The following is a 17369-nucleotide window of genomic DNA, read 5'->3' on the forward strand; positions in this document are numbered from 1 at the left end:
GGCTGAAGTCTGTTCATCCCTGGTCTAGAAAACTTCTATCATCTGCATTTGTTTTGCTAAATGTGTCTTACAGGCCCATTTCATGTGGTCTGTACTTCTTAGCCCTGCTTTCTGGTTGTGGCAAGCTATAACAGCAGCTGTGTACATAGTGCCAAGAAATCCCAAATTCTGTTAACAGGATTAGAAAATAAATAAATAAATAAATAAATAAGGCCAATTTGCATATATCTACTTTTTGTATAATTTATCCTGCTTCTAAGATTTGGGGATTTTATAGCATTTGAATCTGGGGAAAGGGAGGCAAGGAGATGGATGGCATTGGGAAATGGAGGAAAGGAGAAGGATCCAGAGTTTTAGGTTAACTTCCCAATATGGTCAGGAAGACAAGCAATAGCAACTCATAAGAACTATTCAGGTTGTTTAATGCCCTGTTCTGCAAGCACTTGATGTTCTGCATGAACAGAATACTGGACTAAATGAAACCCCGGTCTGATCCAGCATGGCCCTTCTTACATTCCTGTGGTAACAGCACTATTGCCACTTGAAGAAGCATGCAATATATACTATGTGTCTTCAACTTGAAAGAGACATATGATATTACTGTTACTGTTTTTGATTACAGGTTGCTACTTCTATTAAATTAGAAACACAAGTTATGCATGACTCTATGTAAGTACCAAAAACAGATTTCAGGGGAATACCTAGCCAGCTAAAGCCAACTGTCCCATAGAAGAAACGTTGGGATTGAGGAAATCGAGACTTTGGGAACAGAATAGATTAGCGATTTAGCAAGCTAGCTATTGATAGATTTGCTTTTTAAAACAATCTGAATCGCTTTTCAGTATCTAATAACGTTGCTATATGAATGGCTATTCCTTTCATCTCACTTTATAACAACAATCTGCCATAATGCAAATACATTTTTGGTATTTTTTTTTAAACTCAAGTGCACGTTTGGAATTGCTATGCATGGAGTATTCACATATTTTACGACTTGTACTAACAACTATTTCATTGAAATTATAAGATGATTCAGTTCTAAATCTGATACAGAAAAATGCAGAGAAAGAGTCACATATTTTAAAAAATGTTTCAGAACAGGGTATGCTTCCTTCAATAAAATTAGTTTTATTAGCAGACAGACATAAAACCTACATTTGCAAGTGAGCCCAGCACAGGACGTTGCTTAGTGTCATCAGACGAGCATTTTATCACATGCTCGCTTCTGCCCAGTTACGGATGTTTGTGCGTCCTTTAGACAACAATGTGCCTCCCGCTACTTCTTGCCTGTTCTCTGTCACAAAATGGACCCCTTTTAATCTGACTTTTTTTTTAAAAAAAAAAAAGTATTGTGCTGCTGTTTCCTGCTGTGTGCAGGGAAACTAGTGTGATAAAAATGGCCCCTGAATGGGCCATGCTGTCTTGATTTCTTCTTTCTTCTTGGGATAGAAAGAGGCAGTATCGTGTGACAGGAATGGGGGAGGAGAAGTGACAGTAGGGAACCGTGATTTCCCCGTCTGATGACACTCTTGAAGGCAGGCAAAGGATGACACTCTTGAAGGCAGGCAAAGGAGCAAAAACATTTATACTGTATCCACATCATATCCTATCTTCAATTTATTAGGTGTCAGGATCTTTGTGATAAACTTGGCAGAATTTAATCTAATTTAAATTTTGATTCCTGCAAGCAGACTTTGCAACTTATTATCATCATCATCATCATCATCATCATTATTTGTATCCCGCCTTTTGCCCAATACTGCCCCTCAAGGCAGTATTACAAAGTTTAAAACATACATTTTAAAATATAGGAAAAGAAATGTAAAAAAAGAAAAAAAAGTTTAAAATACACAACAAAATTATAAGTCAGTAGGGGGAGAAAACAAAACAAAACGAACAAACAAGGGGACAGGCCCTCACCTTGGTGTCGCCCCCGCCCCCAAAGGAGCCTGCCTCTTAAGCTCCCAGTCCCAAAAAGCTGTTGTAGCTGGGGGTGAGATGGTTCTGTGCTGGGAGCCTGAGCCTGCTAGGAGGCAGTTGGAAGGTTCCACAGACTAGGCAAACCCTCAAGGCAGGACAACAGCAGCCGCTGATTGGTCCCTTGCTCTACAGGGCTTCCTCTCCTGGCTGGATCAGATGGACAGTATCCCAGGTAGCAGGAGCCTGCCTCTTAAGCTCCCAGTCCCAAAAAGATGTTGCAGCTGGGGGTGATTTAGCTGGGGATTTTAGCTCATTTACTATTAAACTAAGCAGAAGATGCCTAGATGCCAATTTGCAAACAAGAGTAGTTGAGAAGTCTACCTTTTAGGTTTGAAGTCATGGCAATGTGTGAAGGTTAGCTTTTGTGCTTTTAGCAAGTATTTAGACATATCATCACTACTGGTATTAATTTCAATAACCACCTTAATTGATGAAGCTTTCATTCCTTTTTGAGTATTATTGGGCCCATTCCTCAACACACTGAACACACAGTTATGGAAAAGAGACTCAAGGGTTAAAATACAGAGCTGCTTCATTATACATTTATAATTAGGAAATTCAAAATGAAATAATGCATGAGAGCATCAAACCAATATCCCCTTGCTACCCTGCCCAGTTAGCACTATGCAGGTAGCAATCAGATCAAGTTAATTTGAGTGCAAAGAAACTATTCCAGCTTGCTGCCAGCCAAAATGGTTTAACTGTTTAGTGAAATTATTCTGTGAAATCATGCTTCCTAGGCAGACTTGCAGCTAGTCAGTGAGGTATGGTCAATTTGGTTAGTGCAAGTCAAAATAATAAAAAAAGAACTGGAGCTAAAATACACAGCCGGTATAAAAACCATCAATCATAAGAGCATTCATTTGAGGAGAAAGCACTTGTAAAAATATGTGCTATAAATTCAGGATTTGTCCAAGATTTAAACGTGAGAAAAGACTTCTGAAATCTTATTTTTATATAAATATATGTATAAATTTAGCAGAAAGGCTTTTAGAAATATTCTTACCATGCTTCAGATGTAGGCAGCTGTCATTCGTGGGGCTGCACCTGTAGAAGATCGTTGTTCTTTAACAAATTTCCATAGAATAATTTTTTGCACACCCCAAATAAAAGGTCTTATGCTGGAATATGAATTGCCGATTGATTTCCTCTGCCTTTCATGGTTCTTATACCAGCCATTTTGTTTTATTTAATATATATACACAAAAGAAAGAAGTGAAAAGACCTCACTGATGCTTTGAGCCAACATACCAGGCAGCTGTTAAGACCATTTCCATTGTTTTGTGTGTATGTGTATGTGTTTAAAAAGTATACCTAACCAATATCCCCATAGACAATCAAGCAATTAGATATCTTCACATGGAGGAAACGTACACATCCAAGATCTCTGTTGTTGCGTCTTTCAGCGGCTGGAAGAACAAAACATTATCCATACTTCTGGAAGCCAGTAGAGGTAGAAGGGGTTAGAATCTGACGTATAGCATGTGGAAGAAGGAGAGACTCCTAGCTGCTGCTTGTTGAAGCCAGGTCAAGGTGCAGAGAGAGAAGCGGAGGAGTGATACTGCTTGTATGCGTAAAGCAAAGCTGTGGCAATTCTGCAGCTGCTGGGAACATTCTTCATTTGCCACAGCCATTAGAGAGTGTACTTCTATGAGAAGATTCCAAGGCACTGTTTCTTCTTCTTCTTCTTTTTTTGGTCAGCAGTAGCTCTGACAAAGAGCAGATGGGAATTACTATAACCTACACTTCACAGGTACTATTAGTGGTCTCCTGTTCCGGGCACTGCTCTCTTCTTCCAGATGCTGAAACAAGCAGCACAGAACTCAGTTCTATGCATTCACTCATTATAAGAGTAAGGATCACACTTTAACACCACTTTTGGCATAGGAGGACAAAGCAATGAAGACAGCAATAAAAACAATGTCATTAGAATACACACTAACCATTATGGAAGGGTTTATGTAAATAAGGTTACATATAAACTAGAAATAAGTATTGACACAAAGTGTGGAGTTTTTAAAATACAGCAAATACTTAACATGAATATCCACTCATCAAACATACCTGATGTTGACTCTTGTAACTTCTCTCTCTTCCTCTTCTTTTTCTTTCCCTATAGAGGGCAAGAAAAAGAAAAGAAAAGATCAGTTTATAATACCATGTAATACCATCCTCAAAAAACTTAATATAATATGTAACAGGGTGATAACTGTCCAGAGAGCTTCGGCTATGGGGCGGTATATACATTTAATAAATAAATAAATAAACAACTCATCAAAAGTAATTTCTGTTCATCTCCACATTTTAACCATTTTTCCTGCGATAGAAATATAATATGTCCATATTTATATGACCCTCCAAGGATTATTCTTGAAACAGTTTGCCTATATAAGACAGTTTGTCTAGATTCAGTTACAAACCCACCCATCCCACATGTCCTTACAACTTTTGACAGCTTGTAGAACTGCACTGAGTATCTCTACTATACTGAGCTCTGCACTGTAGATTAAACTTTACCCAACACCCATGGTCTCTAGCGGAATAAAAAACTCTGATGGGTATGCCGGGTAGATATTTCAAAGAATAAAATATTCTAAGTAATGTGCAAACAGTAGACACCAGGAAGAACGTATTTCAGGGGGAAAAGCAAACAGAATGAATTATAGTGATCATTAGCCATAAACTAAAGCAATATTTTAAGTTATAATCCAATTTCTAGACATGTATTTGTAAGTCGAATGCTGTATTCAGTTGCAATAAACGGAGTGGTAATTTGACATGCTGCAAAATTGCGGTTCAAATTGACTAGTTTCCATAATGAACAGTAACATAAAAACTGCAACATCCACACATGCAGGAGGATGGACTTAAATGGGTACAGAGTGATATACTCCTGTTTTAACATAATTTATTAGGACTTTCAAAAGGGACAAAAGTTAAGGACACAAAAAAAGTTTTGTTAAATTAATGTGGTTTTATGCAAAGGAGATTCTCTTGGCTCTGGAGCTCATTTGATGGAATTTGATGGGTGCAAGTCTATTCATCTGGTATTAAGTAGGCATATTGGATCATAGATATAGCCAGCTACTGATTGAAATCTCCATGAAGGTGCATTTTCAAAGTCAGGACTAGGTCGAGGATTAAGCTCCTCTTTGAATTCTTTATTTAGGAGTAATCAAGACCCAATCTTAGCTAATTCCCAGACAAATAGTTCTTTGGATGACATCAGTATGGGATTTTTAAAAGAAAAAAGAGTGTTTTAAAGAGTAAATACATTGTTTAACTATTTAAGAATCATCATTTGATTTTGCTATGTGTAGCTTTGCTTGCTAAAAACCTTCATAATTAAAAACAAACAACATTTTATGAAGATTTGACTATACTTTTCCCACACACACACACTGGCTCTGCAGCCAAAGATGACTACTTTGTTCAAATTAAAATGTGAAATTCAGTCTGTTCTACCTTAGAAAAAAAAACCCCACACAAACAAAAACAGGATTTAACACAAAGAACATTTACACACAGTCCAGATTAGTTCCAGGACAACCCAACAGAGCCTTCCTTCAGAAGAGATTCATTGCCATGTGTATTTAGTAACCATGTGATAAACATATGTCAAAAGAAGTCATCAGGTGGTGAACATCTGTGAGTCATTGCTCCAGATGTTGCAAGGCAATAATCTACTACTTAATTACCTTTTTGATGTGTTTGTCACATGGCACAAAGCTGGGCCAGAAAGAAACCAAGGGCCAATTCAGAATCAGTTTGGGTTATGTGAAAGTTATTTTTTTTAAAAAAAAAAAAAGGCAGAAGAGTAAAAAGACACAGAACTCAAAGTGAACACAAGGCCAAACCTGGGGGCTCATCTACACCAAGCAGGATATTACACTATGAAAGCGGTATATAAAAGGCAGGAGCCACACTACTGCTTTATAGCAGTATTGAAGTGCACTGACAACTGTCGGGGCCCATTGACACATACCATATACTGCTTTCATAACACTTTCATAGTGTTATATTTTGCTTGGTGTAGATGTGTCATGGGCCCCACCAGTTATCAATGCACTTCAGTACCACTTTCATACTGCTATAAAGTAGTAGTGTGCCCCCTGCCTTTTATATAACACTTTCATAGTGTAATATCCTGCTTGGTGTAGATGAGCCCTGGGTCTCATACACCAGCTACTTCCTTACCTCTTTGTGTTTTAACTGAGACAAATGCTAGCTGAGGAAAATGTAAATGAGAGGCTTACATAGTTGTCCCTTGCAGACCAGCCTGGATAGAGCTGCATGTGTAGCTGCCTTTCTTTCCGAGCTAGTTCATAATATTTAGCTTGTTCTTCGCGGGAAAGCGCATGCCACTGCAAATAATGGGAGAAAGAATGACTGTTGTGCTAGGCTACAAGAAAATAATAATAATAATAATAATAAGTTTGTTACCCACCTCTCCCTCTGGATTGAGGCGGGGTACAACACAAGTGCAAACACCATAAAATACATATAATTGATTAAAAACATATAAAACTAATACATTATTAAAAGGCATCTTAAAATTCAACTGGGTAGGCCCGAATGGAAGAGATCAGTCTTCATGGCTTTCTTAAATTCTAGAAGACTTAAATTGATGAATCTCTCCTGGCAAGCCATTCCACAATCTGGGAGCAGTAGAAGAAAAGGTCCTCTGGGTAATGGTTGTCAGCCTTGTTTTTGTTGGCTGGGGTAAATTCTTCTCAGAGGACCTGAGTGTGCGGATTGCATGGGAGAAGGCGATCCCGCAGGTAACCTGGACCCAACCCATGTAGGCCTTTAAAGGTGATAACCAACACTTTATACTTCGCCCGGAAACTAATTGGCAGCCATATGCCACACATATGGAAACCAAACAAATAATCTTAGTTTCAGTTACTCTAGTGCATAGAAGAAAGCTACAATCACTGAATGCGCTCCCATATCACCCATGGTAAGATGCAAATGAACATTACAGAGAACATTATGACCATTTAAGGAGAAAGAGGTTTTATTTATTTCTTGCCTCAACTATGTAATGTTCAAGCCTTTAAACTTTTCAATAAAGAGTCTGAGTTTTAAATTCTCCCAAAAGAGAGCTGGCAGAAGTTTGGAATAAGGCAGGAGTGGGCAACATACGCCCCTCAGCTCAATTTCATGCAGCCCTCAGCCTAATTTCAAAATTAGGGTTTGCAAGCAAGCAATTCAAACTTCTGGCCAGGATGATTGGCAGCTCACTAAAAAGGGAGAGCAAAGGAGGAAAGGGGGTTTAGCAGAAAGGGAGAGAGAAAAGGATGTACCTGCCCACTTTTGGCTCTGAATGTGTCCATGGCTTGCTTTGGGCCAAACCTCTACCAGCGTGAGGCCCCTGACAGATTACCTCCAAGGAATACAGTCCTCGACAGGAAAGAGGTGTCCCAAGCCTCAAATAAGATGTGGTTTCCCATATGACACAAGGAAATGATGCTCAGAATGGTAGCATCGCTAAATTCTTTCCAGTTATGTTTAAGTTACATTACACCCACAAGTCTAGGCTACCAAAAGACTCTTATTCATAGAATTCTGAGAAGTATAAGAACACAAGGAAAGGTACATACAGTTTACAGGTTTGTTTTGTCAACTTTTAACAGTCAAGGCCTGGTTATACAAAATAAGTGCTGTTTTCACACTTTAGTTTTTCTTTGCTGTTACTGAAGACTACTGTGAGAAATATGACCCATACCAACAAGAACGTATTATTTTCAGGAGAGTTTTTGTCCTGATGTATTCAGAGTTCCAAAACTGTGTACAAAACGCTAGGTGAAATCATAAGCAGTATATTTTTTAACTTGAGTTTCTGAACATCAGATATTAAAGCGACAGTTTGCTGGAGTTTACAGAATGTTATGCATGAAATTAAATATTTCTTTTGTATTTCTTTTGAAAATTATTTTGTTAAGATTTTTGTTTTGTTTTGTGATGGTGCAACAGACGGGGCAAGTACTAAGTGGTGGTAAACTGATGCTGTGGAAACAAAATGCAAAGCAAAAGCAAAAAAAATAATGAAGAAAAAAAGGACTAGACTGGGGCCCGATCTACACCAAGCAGGATATAACACTTTAAAAACGTTATGAAAACGGTATATGTAATGTGTCCTGGGCCTGAACAGTTGTCACAACCATTATAAATCGTTATAAGCAGTAGTGTAGATCCTGCCTAGGAGTCTGAAGCTGCTATTGGAGCTGAAGCATTGGCTTAAAGCTTGAATAAACTTGGCTTTGGCATGATAGAGAATCAAAAGCCATTGCAATGTTTGGGGATCATGAGTTGGTACAATATGAACAGACTTGACAGGCAAGGAGGGTTATCTTGCCAATTGCTTTTTAACAGGAAAGGGTACCAAAGCAGGAGATACAGACTTGGGGTAAAAGGTGACACCAATCATTAAAACAATACTCCCTCCTTTTGAAGTCACTTGTTGGTATGCATTCACATCCTTACAAGGTCAGAATCATCATGAGCTCATGTTATGGTCTTTATGTCTGGGTTTGCACATCACACTAACCCATGGTGGGTGGCAAGTTATGCTGGGTAGGTTGTTACGCATACAGATGATCAGGCAAACAAGCTAGACATTGTAGTTTATTTTATGACACACACACCCTTGCTCCTCCTAGTGTAGTCCTCTCGCCCAGCCAGGCAGGTATCCCAGCTTCCTTTGCAAGTGGGAATAGAGATCACTTGAGAGGAGCAGAGTGGCAGCAGCATTTTTGTCTGCTCTTGCCAAGCAACTTTGTAAGCGATCTCGGTAACTCACGCTGGTGTGACAGACAACACACTAACACGTTATAGGTAAAATAATCCTTACCATTAGTACTCAGGGTGACATATTTGGGGGAAAATAACGAACTATGGGAGAGAACATCTCACAGACAACATGTTAACTCATCATGGGTTGTTCCAGAAAATAAGCCATCATGGGTTAGTGTGTGGTGTGAACCCAATCTGTATCTGCAACAGATTATTATCTCCCCCTTCCCTCTCAAAACAGTTACAGGAATCTTCAATATAATTCCCCCCACCCCACTTTTTCAGTCATTCTTCTCCTTGGGAGTGTTTATACAGCAGTGTGATCTCTCTCACCTACAAACCCAACTCATACACCCTTGAGATCAGATTGTCATCTAAGACTTTATTATTGCTGTTTATTATTGCTACTATATTGTTCAAGAAACCGAACTGTCCTCTCATGGCATCATTCTGGCCTTGAGGTGTTCCAGTGCAAGGCGAATTTTTTGAACAAGTGAATTTCTCTTCTCTGTGCCCACGCCCTTCTCCAAGTCATAGCAAAGTTTGCCTTTGCTCTCAAGCAGCAGCAGCAGCCAGCTCCAACCCCCGCAGCTGCCTGTCAGCTGTTTCACAGCAGGAAACAAGGGTGGAAGCTTGCTGCTTCCAAGAGCCAGACAGCAGGGAACATGGAAGGGAGCCAAAAAAAAGGGACAGAGATGAAACACAGAAGGTACACTGCTTTTCCAAGGGAGTCCATAGTTTTCTAATAAAATTAGAGATGTAGGTTTAGGGGATCTCCAGAGTAATCACTTTACAAAGATGATTGCAAAGATGATCTTCTCTGCATCAAAGTATTATCACCAGAACATAATACTCTATATAATGTGCTGTGATTACTCAATGTAGGAGTGTTTCCTAATTATTATTTTTTGCACCGCCTGTATTTTGTTGCTGTTATTGTTTACTGATAGGCAATTGTAAATGTGCACAGATTTAATGCATAGCATGTGATTGGTTAGGGTTGTTGTTGTTGTCAGTTTTTAAAACTTAAGGAGTGATAGTAACTCTACACCAAGAACTTTGAAAACACATAGCATGTCTAACACAGGCTTCTATAATATTGTACAAAGAGTGTGCAAACATTCTAGAAATTTCTTTGAAAAGTTCAGAGCTGAAATAGGTTTTGAGGAAGCATTTCAACTCTTTAAAACAAAACAACTCACCCTCTTAATTTGTATAATAAAGTTACTTTAAAGGGAGGCCTCACCAGAGCTTGGAACGATTCCCACAGTACAATTTCGCCCCTTGCTACAAGGTGATTTTGGTTGTGCACCATCTGCCACTGTGTTCGAAGTCTGGCTTTCAGCAGGCCATTGCAAAAGCTAGAAAAGTGACATTTGATGTAGCATGCCAACAGCCAAATCCTCTGTGTGTTGGCAGATGCACACAGCCAGCTGACCTCAGGCTAAAGTGCCTGTGTACAAACACAGGCAAGACTTTTCTTGCAATTACTATGTACTCAAAAGACAGTATGAGTAAACAGACCATTCATCATCCCATAATCTGATCGACACAGAGCTGGCCTAAGTGAGATGTCCAATGTGCTTCACACTTCCCTGGACTGGGTGTTTAGCAAGTTTGATTTTTGGTTCTAGTTAACATTTGGTGGCTGGAAAAAATTGTAACACAATATGCATAAGGTGGGGCAAACCAAACAAATTGTGTGAAGCCATCCTGTATTGCTAGTTGAAATGGTGGTATAACTCACTTCTGTGAAACATAGTTAATTGCAGAGAATGTTGGCTTACAACTCTAGCAAAAAAAGATCAGGTACCTTTTCTTGTGCAAAACTGGACAGAAGTGCTATGTTAAAGTGTGTGAGTGTATGTGTGTGAGAGAGAGGGTGGGAGAGGGAGGACTGATGTTATAAAATGAGCTCACTACCAGTCCCTCATCTGTGAAATGAACCCTCAGAGGGCCTCCTGACTTAGCAACTGAAACGACAAACACTCCAACAAATTGAATGTTTGCTCAGCTGTCAGTCATGCACAGGATAAGAGCCATAGCTTTGGAGAAGAGGCCGTAGCTCAGAGTTAGAGCACCTGCTTTTCATGTAGAAGGTTCCAGGCTCAATCCCCAGCATCTCCAGGTAGGGCTGGAAAAACTCCTGGTTTGAAACCATGGAGAGCCACTGCCAGTCAGTGTTGACAGTACTGGGCTAGATGGACCAATGGTCTGACTTAGAATAGGGCAGCTTCCTAGGTTCCTATGTGCTTCACCCCCTTTCTTAAGGCAAGAAACCCATCTTGGTTAATTTTTAAAAGCACCACACATACATTTGTATGTTAGTTCTTCTCTTTCGTTTGTATAGGTTAGAGCAGTGGTTCCCAAAGTGGGCGGTACTGCCCCCTTGGGGGCGGTGGGATTGCATAGGGGGGCACTAAGAGGCAGGGGGGCGCTCGAGGTGGTCTTTTCCGTACCAGGAGTTTTGGTTACAGAAGGACATTTCTGATCGCTATCCTGCACTATGGAGATAGGACCGAACAGCCAGCTTGTACATCAAGCTTTCAGAACACTTTCCAGTACAACCCTGGAAAGCAATGACAAAACTGAACTGGATAGTGCTTCCAAAGGACACTATGCTAAAAAGAGTATCTCTGCCTTCCCCAGCAGGGTTATTGAGTGTCAAGCAATGATCCAGAAAGTTATGCATATACCTGAGTGTTGTGTGGAAGATTCTACCACAGAAACACCTCCCTCATCTCCCCACAGAATCTTCAAACTACTCTTTAAACTCCTATGTCCAAAACTTCCCTCACAGAAAACTCCCCCTCAGAATCTTCAAACTACTCCCTAAATGCCCAAGTCCAAAAAAGAAACTTGTGGATTTGTTTCACAACACATTTGGCTGGCAACTCATTCACACCCTTTAAAAATCTCTCATACTGCATATATAATATATATAAACCTATTTGGTTAAAGATGGATTTAATGGTTCTGCAGGGGAAGCTTCCAAGGAAGAAAAATTGGGGTGTAAGAATAGTATATTTTTCTGAATCGTGGCCAGAGTGTCTACCTGAGAAGCCCCACTGAGATTCCTACCTAAATCTATCCTTTGCAAGTATGGAGACCTATCCTCTATTCCATGAAGGGTGCAGGAATTACCTCGGGAGACAAGAGGTAATTTAAGCAATGGAGAAAGCTATCAAAATATAGACAGGGGCTTAAACTAATTCAATGTTTGTGAAAATCAGAGTAGGAATTTCCAGTTTTATGGCACATTTAGACAGCATAATAATCAAACACACAGAGCTTGCTTTGATGGAACCAAGCAATAAACTTTATAGTATTCTTTGCAAATAGATCCCTAATCACTCTGACGCCAAACCACATTTTAAAAGCCAAGGGTTTAGGTAGTTGGCAAGCACAGCTCAAGCTAAAGAAATATCAGAAGAGGATGAAAACCTAGGCTTAAATGAAGGTCTCAACTTGTAAATGCACAGAAAGATTAGTCATATTGCTAATATTTTAAGGCAGATAGTCTGCTATGAAAACCTGAAAGGAAAAAAGGAAACATGTACTGTAATACGTACTTTTAACATGAATTAGACACTACTTAAATCTATTTCCTACTATAAAGAACAAACAGTATAAGAAAATAGAGAATTGTCCTAGCGTATCGGTGCACCATCAACAGTACAGATGCACTCTCACTGACCGTGTACAGTTCCAAGCCAACCAACTCTCTTTAAAATAGCTTCCTAATTTGTGGTAGAACTGCATATACAGTTGTCTGCTCCAGCACCTACATTGCACCACAGTCCGGGTAAGTTTGATCTTGGATGCAGAACATGTGTAAGCAATCTTTAGGTAAAAGTAAACGTTTTCTCTACTCTCCTGCAAGAATGCATGGCAGTGGGGTGGGGAAGCTTAAACTTTCCTCTCCTGAAGCACCATGGTCTCAGTCTGAATCAGGGCCATGTATGCTTGCTAGAGAGTAGGGAAAGCAATCATGCATTCTCCACTATGCATGAGTAGGAGAAATTTTAGTTTGGCCCTAAATTTGCTCCATATCCTTAGGAGATGGAGGCAGTAGCAGACAATTCTCCAAAAATCCATTTAGGGGTAGACAACCTTTTGGGGTGCGTGGACACATTTGGCAATTGAAGGAACTGTCCTATGCCCTACCACAAAATGGCTCCTATGGTTAGTCACAAAGGACAAATAAGCTGCCTGAAATAGTAAGCATATGGCAGAGGTGGGTAGGAGTATGAGCCACAACATACTAAACTCTTGTGAATCAGTTTTCAACTGTTCAACTCTTCTTCCCCTCCAACCACTGTCTCTGGATAACAACCCATACATTCTAATTCTCTCTCTCTCTCTCTCTCTCTCTCTCTCTCTCTCTCTCTCTCTCACACACACACACACACACACACACACACACACACACACACACACATCCATATCCATCCTCCATACACATACACAAGTACAGTTTTCAACACAAACAGAAACCAATTTCATAGAAGGCAAACCCTTTTCTCCTCCCAACCACCGACTCTGGATCACCACCCATACATACTCTTCTCTCTCTCTCTCTTTTTCACACACACACACACACACACACACCCTTAGTACACATATGGAAGTACCTAATGTAATACATACAAACATGCACGTATGCGCACATGCGTATGTGTCTGTCCCTTCTCACTGCAAGCACACACAAAAACACACCCACTCTTTTTCAGGCTCCTTTGGAACTCTCCCCCCCCAAACCCTTTTTCTTTCTCTTTGTCTCTCTCACACCTGCAGCCCCTCCACCTCGACATACAAGCATGCCATCCTCTCCTAGCCCCCACTGGCTTCCTGCTTGCTTCTCTGATCCCTAGCTAGCTTACCACTGCTCTCACTAGCCCACCCTCCTGCTCTCTTTACACTTCCCCCCTGCTGCCCCAGCTTACCAGAAATAATGACAAGAGCCCCTTTTTTCTTTCCCCACTCCTTTTTTCTTGGTGGCTGGGAGCACTGCAGAGGAAAGCATCATTTTCATTTCCTAAGAATGTTTCTGCGCCTCAAGTGTGGCCCAGAAGCATTCATGGGAAATGTAGACAGCAGCGGCTAGAGGTCTTCACTTTGCTTTGAAGGAACCTCAGCTGCCAGCAAGAAAATTTGTCAATTTTAAAAGTTTTTTTTTGGGGGGGGGGGGCAAGAAAGTTGTCCAAAAGCACACCACTGGCTATAGGCACCATGTTGCCTCCCACATTACATATGTTCCTTCTTCCAAAAAAACAGTGCTGCATTTTTAGCAGGTCCATTTGTAAACATATTTTATTCCAAAGCATGAACACAAGCAGAAAGTCTTAAGACACAACAAACATGAACATATACAGCTTCCTCGCAGTATGCATTCATCTAACCCAGCGTTGACTCCACTGAATGAAAGCTATTCTCTAGGATCTCAGTCAGTGGTCTTTCAAAGCCCTCCTAGCCAAGACTCTTTAAAAGGAGATATTGGAAACTAAACCTGAGATGTTAGGCAGGCAAACCAGAGTTTTGGGCTTTATGGCATGACAAGATGATTTGCTTTTATTTTAAGCTGTGTCTCATCACTTCCACTAGCTAATAGTGGTATAGCCCATTTGTGAATCAATACACTATGGGTGGTGGATGGGTGAGATAACTTATTGTGAACACAGAACATGTACATACACAAAAACATAATGTTCTGCCATACCCTTCTGCCAAGGATCTGGTTGATTGCTGCACTTTCTTTCAGAGTACACTCTGCTACAACGTTCGCTCTCATCTCTTTCATGTATAACATGAAAGCATTCAGAGGTTTCTTAATGTGAGGTCTTTTGGGCTCTTGTTCTTTCCTCTGTTCATGCTGAGGCTTCCTAAAGGTAGCAGGAGGAAAGAAAACACAGAAAAAGAGCAATTGTTACCATGTTCAGCTTTAGGTGTGAAGGGAGATATTTTATATCTCCATTTCAGTTGATCAACTAGCTTCCCCCTCTCCCATTTCTAAGTGGCCTTGTTTGATTTTTTTAATTACAATTTTTAGGACATAAGGAGAAAAAAAACAATCATACTGTATCTTCTGGGAGGGGAATGGGCCAGTTTTGACTATCCAGATGTTTTGACTTAGAACGCCCATCAGCCCTAGCCAGAGTGGCCAATGATGAGAAATCATGGGAACTGTAGACCAAAATACCTGGAGGGCTATAAATTGCTCACCCATTCTAAGAAATTAACTAGCAACTCTTCCCTCTGCACTCTGCCAGCAAACCTTGGGGCCACTTCCAATATTACTTTTTTCACTCTCAAATAATTTTCAGGGTTATTGGCAAGATTACTATTTGCAAGATTACTATTTCAATCACAACAGCAAGTGACTTGTGGACACTGGGGCTGTTCATAAAATGACAGTAGCACATGCAAGGTGCATGTGGCTGCCATTTTGAATATGTAACCTCACTCAGAAGTTGTCATGCCATGCAAACCCAGCAAGCATGGTTATGCAAGGAATAAACAACACTCGCATAACCCACGGTCTGTTTGAGGGCTACGCGAAGGTTATTTAACTCTCACATAACCCACGCTTGCCAGGGTCACATGACATGATAACCCCTGAGCACCACAGTATGTTGTCTGAACCTGGCCCAAGCACCATACATAGTGATGCTAGGAAGAAAACTCAGGAAGGGTGATGAACTTCCTGTAATGTAAGAACTTCAAAATACCCAATAATGTTCTGCCACCCTTAAATACGATGACTGATACTGCTCATTTATGGATGCACCTACTACTTTATGGCAAATATGATGTTGGGAAAACAATTACTCTTTGGGTTGGATCCAGATTTAATTAGAGTGGAAGCTCAGTTAGGCATGACTAACTTAAGTTTCATTGATTTCAGTGGGCCAACTTTAAGTATGACTAAGTTTGGATCCAACCCATCTATTTTGGAAAGAAGCACTATCCAGATAGCATACATCTCTTCTAAAAATAGGCATATGTATTACCCTTTTAACATTTAATTCTCATAGCTCTTAAAGACAGGATTCAATTCCTAAAAGGCATAGTTTGTGTCTTGGAAGTAGATAACACATCAGTCTTGGGAATTTTGTCACTGAAAAGGTCCTAGGAATTTATTAATCTATCAGTTCTTGGCCCACTTCAGTTTTGTATGGTTTTTATGCATAATTCGGTTCCATTTCTTCATTAATCTGCAATTTGTAAGGCCTGTTAAAGTACATAAATACATATTTAAATGCATAGTTTAAATATGTATTTTAATATGTATTTACCCCTCTCAAAATGCATATTTTCATGTTTAAACTGCACATCTTTCTGGTGATATTCATCATAAATGCCACTTGGGATTTTCGGGTGGGGAAATCTAAAGAGATTCTACAAGTCTCACTGATCATGATAAGGAAAAAATATCTCAGTTTCTCTGCCTACTGTAAATTGCTGAAAACAAGACTATGTAAGAGGATGGCCATTATATTAGGCTTGTTAGACTGATATGCTAGAATTGGTTTAGGCAAACCATAGCGCATTTCACACAGGCCACTGCTAGCCTGAATCTTGTTAAAATCAGAGTACTACAAGTTTTCATGAACTGAATGAGTTACATCTATCTCAGCTATTTCCCCCTTCAGATTTGAGACACTTCACAAATCTAACACCTTCCTGCAAGGAATACGCAAAGTGTGTCACAATAATTTTTGCCTTGTTTACTCAAATTCTCAAGCATGCAGATTAAAGATTAATTAACAACTAGAAGAAAGACTAACTCACACATGCATTAAGTCGCTATCTGTGTGCGGGTGTTCTTGTTTGACTTGTGGTGTTACAATCGCTGGGTGAGGGATTCCAGTTGTGTGGGGTCCTGGAGGTCCTGGAATCATATGATGTGAAAACCTAAAAAAAGAAGAAAAAAGAAAGAGAGCAATCTTCATAATAGCAACTTTAATACAGCGTAGGACAACTATATTAATCAAGACAAGGCCTAGGAAGTGATTTATTCATACTGAGCTAGCAATAAAGATACTATGATACACCAAATGTGTGAAACAATTATTCGGCTAAGACCTGTGTGTTATAAATATAATTTTTATTCTCCTGTAATCTGGGAGGAAATCTTAGTTTTCAGAATCCTCATCAGGAATCTGGGATTAGACGCTGGGACATTTAATGTGGCCAATAATTTGAAAGACATAAACCTTAACCAAAATAAAACTGTTTCCACACAAGTATAAAAGATATTATCCACCACCAGAAAACAAAAAGTAGAAATTATAACATGCAGAAAATTAAAAGGTTGAAGAGCAGTTTCCATAGGTTGATACTGACTTGAGAACCTATTGCATAAAGATCTAAATACTATTTAGATACCATTTTTAGATACCATTTCACTTCATTTTAAAGAAGATTCTGATCAATATTAAATAGCTTTCTATGTCACCACTACAGTTAGTCAGCTAAAATGCTTAACAAAAGGTAACTTTTCTATCATTATAAAAAAACATTAAAAGCTACCTTCATAACCAGGCAAAAGTATTATCCTGTTACATATTCCAGCCTATGTTTCATCAATA

At 39.6% G+C, this 17369-nt stretch overlaps 1 protein-coding gene across 3 annotated transcripts in view; it reads right to left on the bottom strand.

Annotated features, from left to right (window-relative positions):
• LEF1 (lymphoid enhancer binding factor 1) overlaps positions 1 to 17369 on the bottom strand; it is a 111173-nt gene that overhangs the window by 14113 nt on the left and 79691 nt on the right. For 2 of the 3 annotated variants that reach the window (XM_063136166.1, XM_063136167.1), the window contains 5 exons: positions 16570 to 16692; positions 14498 to 14660; positions 6237 to 6344; positions 4045 to 4093; positions 2987 to 3027 (listed from right to left, as the gene is read on the bottom strand). In XM_063136166.1, coding sequence (XP_062992236.1) covers positions 2993 to 3027; positions 4045 to 4093; positions 6237 to 6344; positions 14498 to 14660; positions 16570 to 16692 — 478 coding nt within the window. In that variant the 3' untranslated portion in view covers positions 2987 to 2992. The remainder of the gene's footprint in view (positions 1 to 2986; positions 3028 to 4044; positions 4094 to 6236; positions 6345 to 14497; positions 14661 to 16569; positions 16693 to 17369) is intronic. The other variant, XM_063136168.1, reaches the window with a different exon arrangement.

Source organism: Elgaria multicarinata, chromosome 10 (assembly GCF_023053635.1).
Source record: "Elgaria multicarinata webbii isolate HBS135686 ecotype San Diego chromosome 10, rElgMul1.1.pri, whole genome shotgun sequence".
NCBI classification, from domain to species: Eukaryota; Metazoa; Chordata; class Lepidosauria; order Squamata; family Anguidae; genus Elgaria; species Elgaria multicarinata.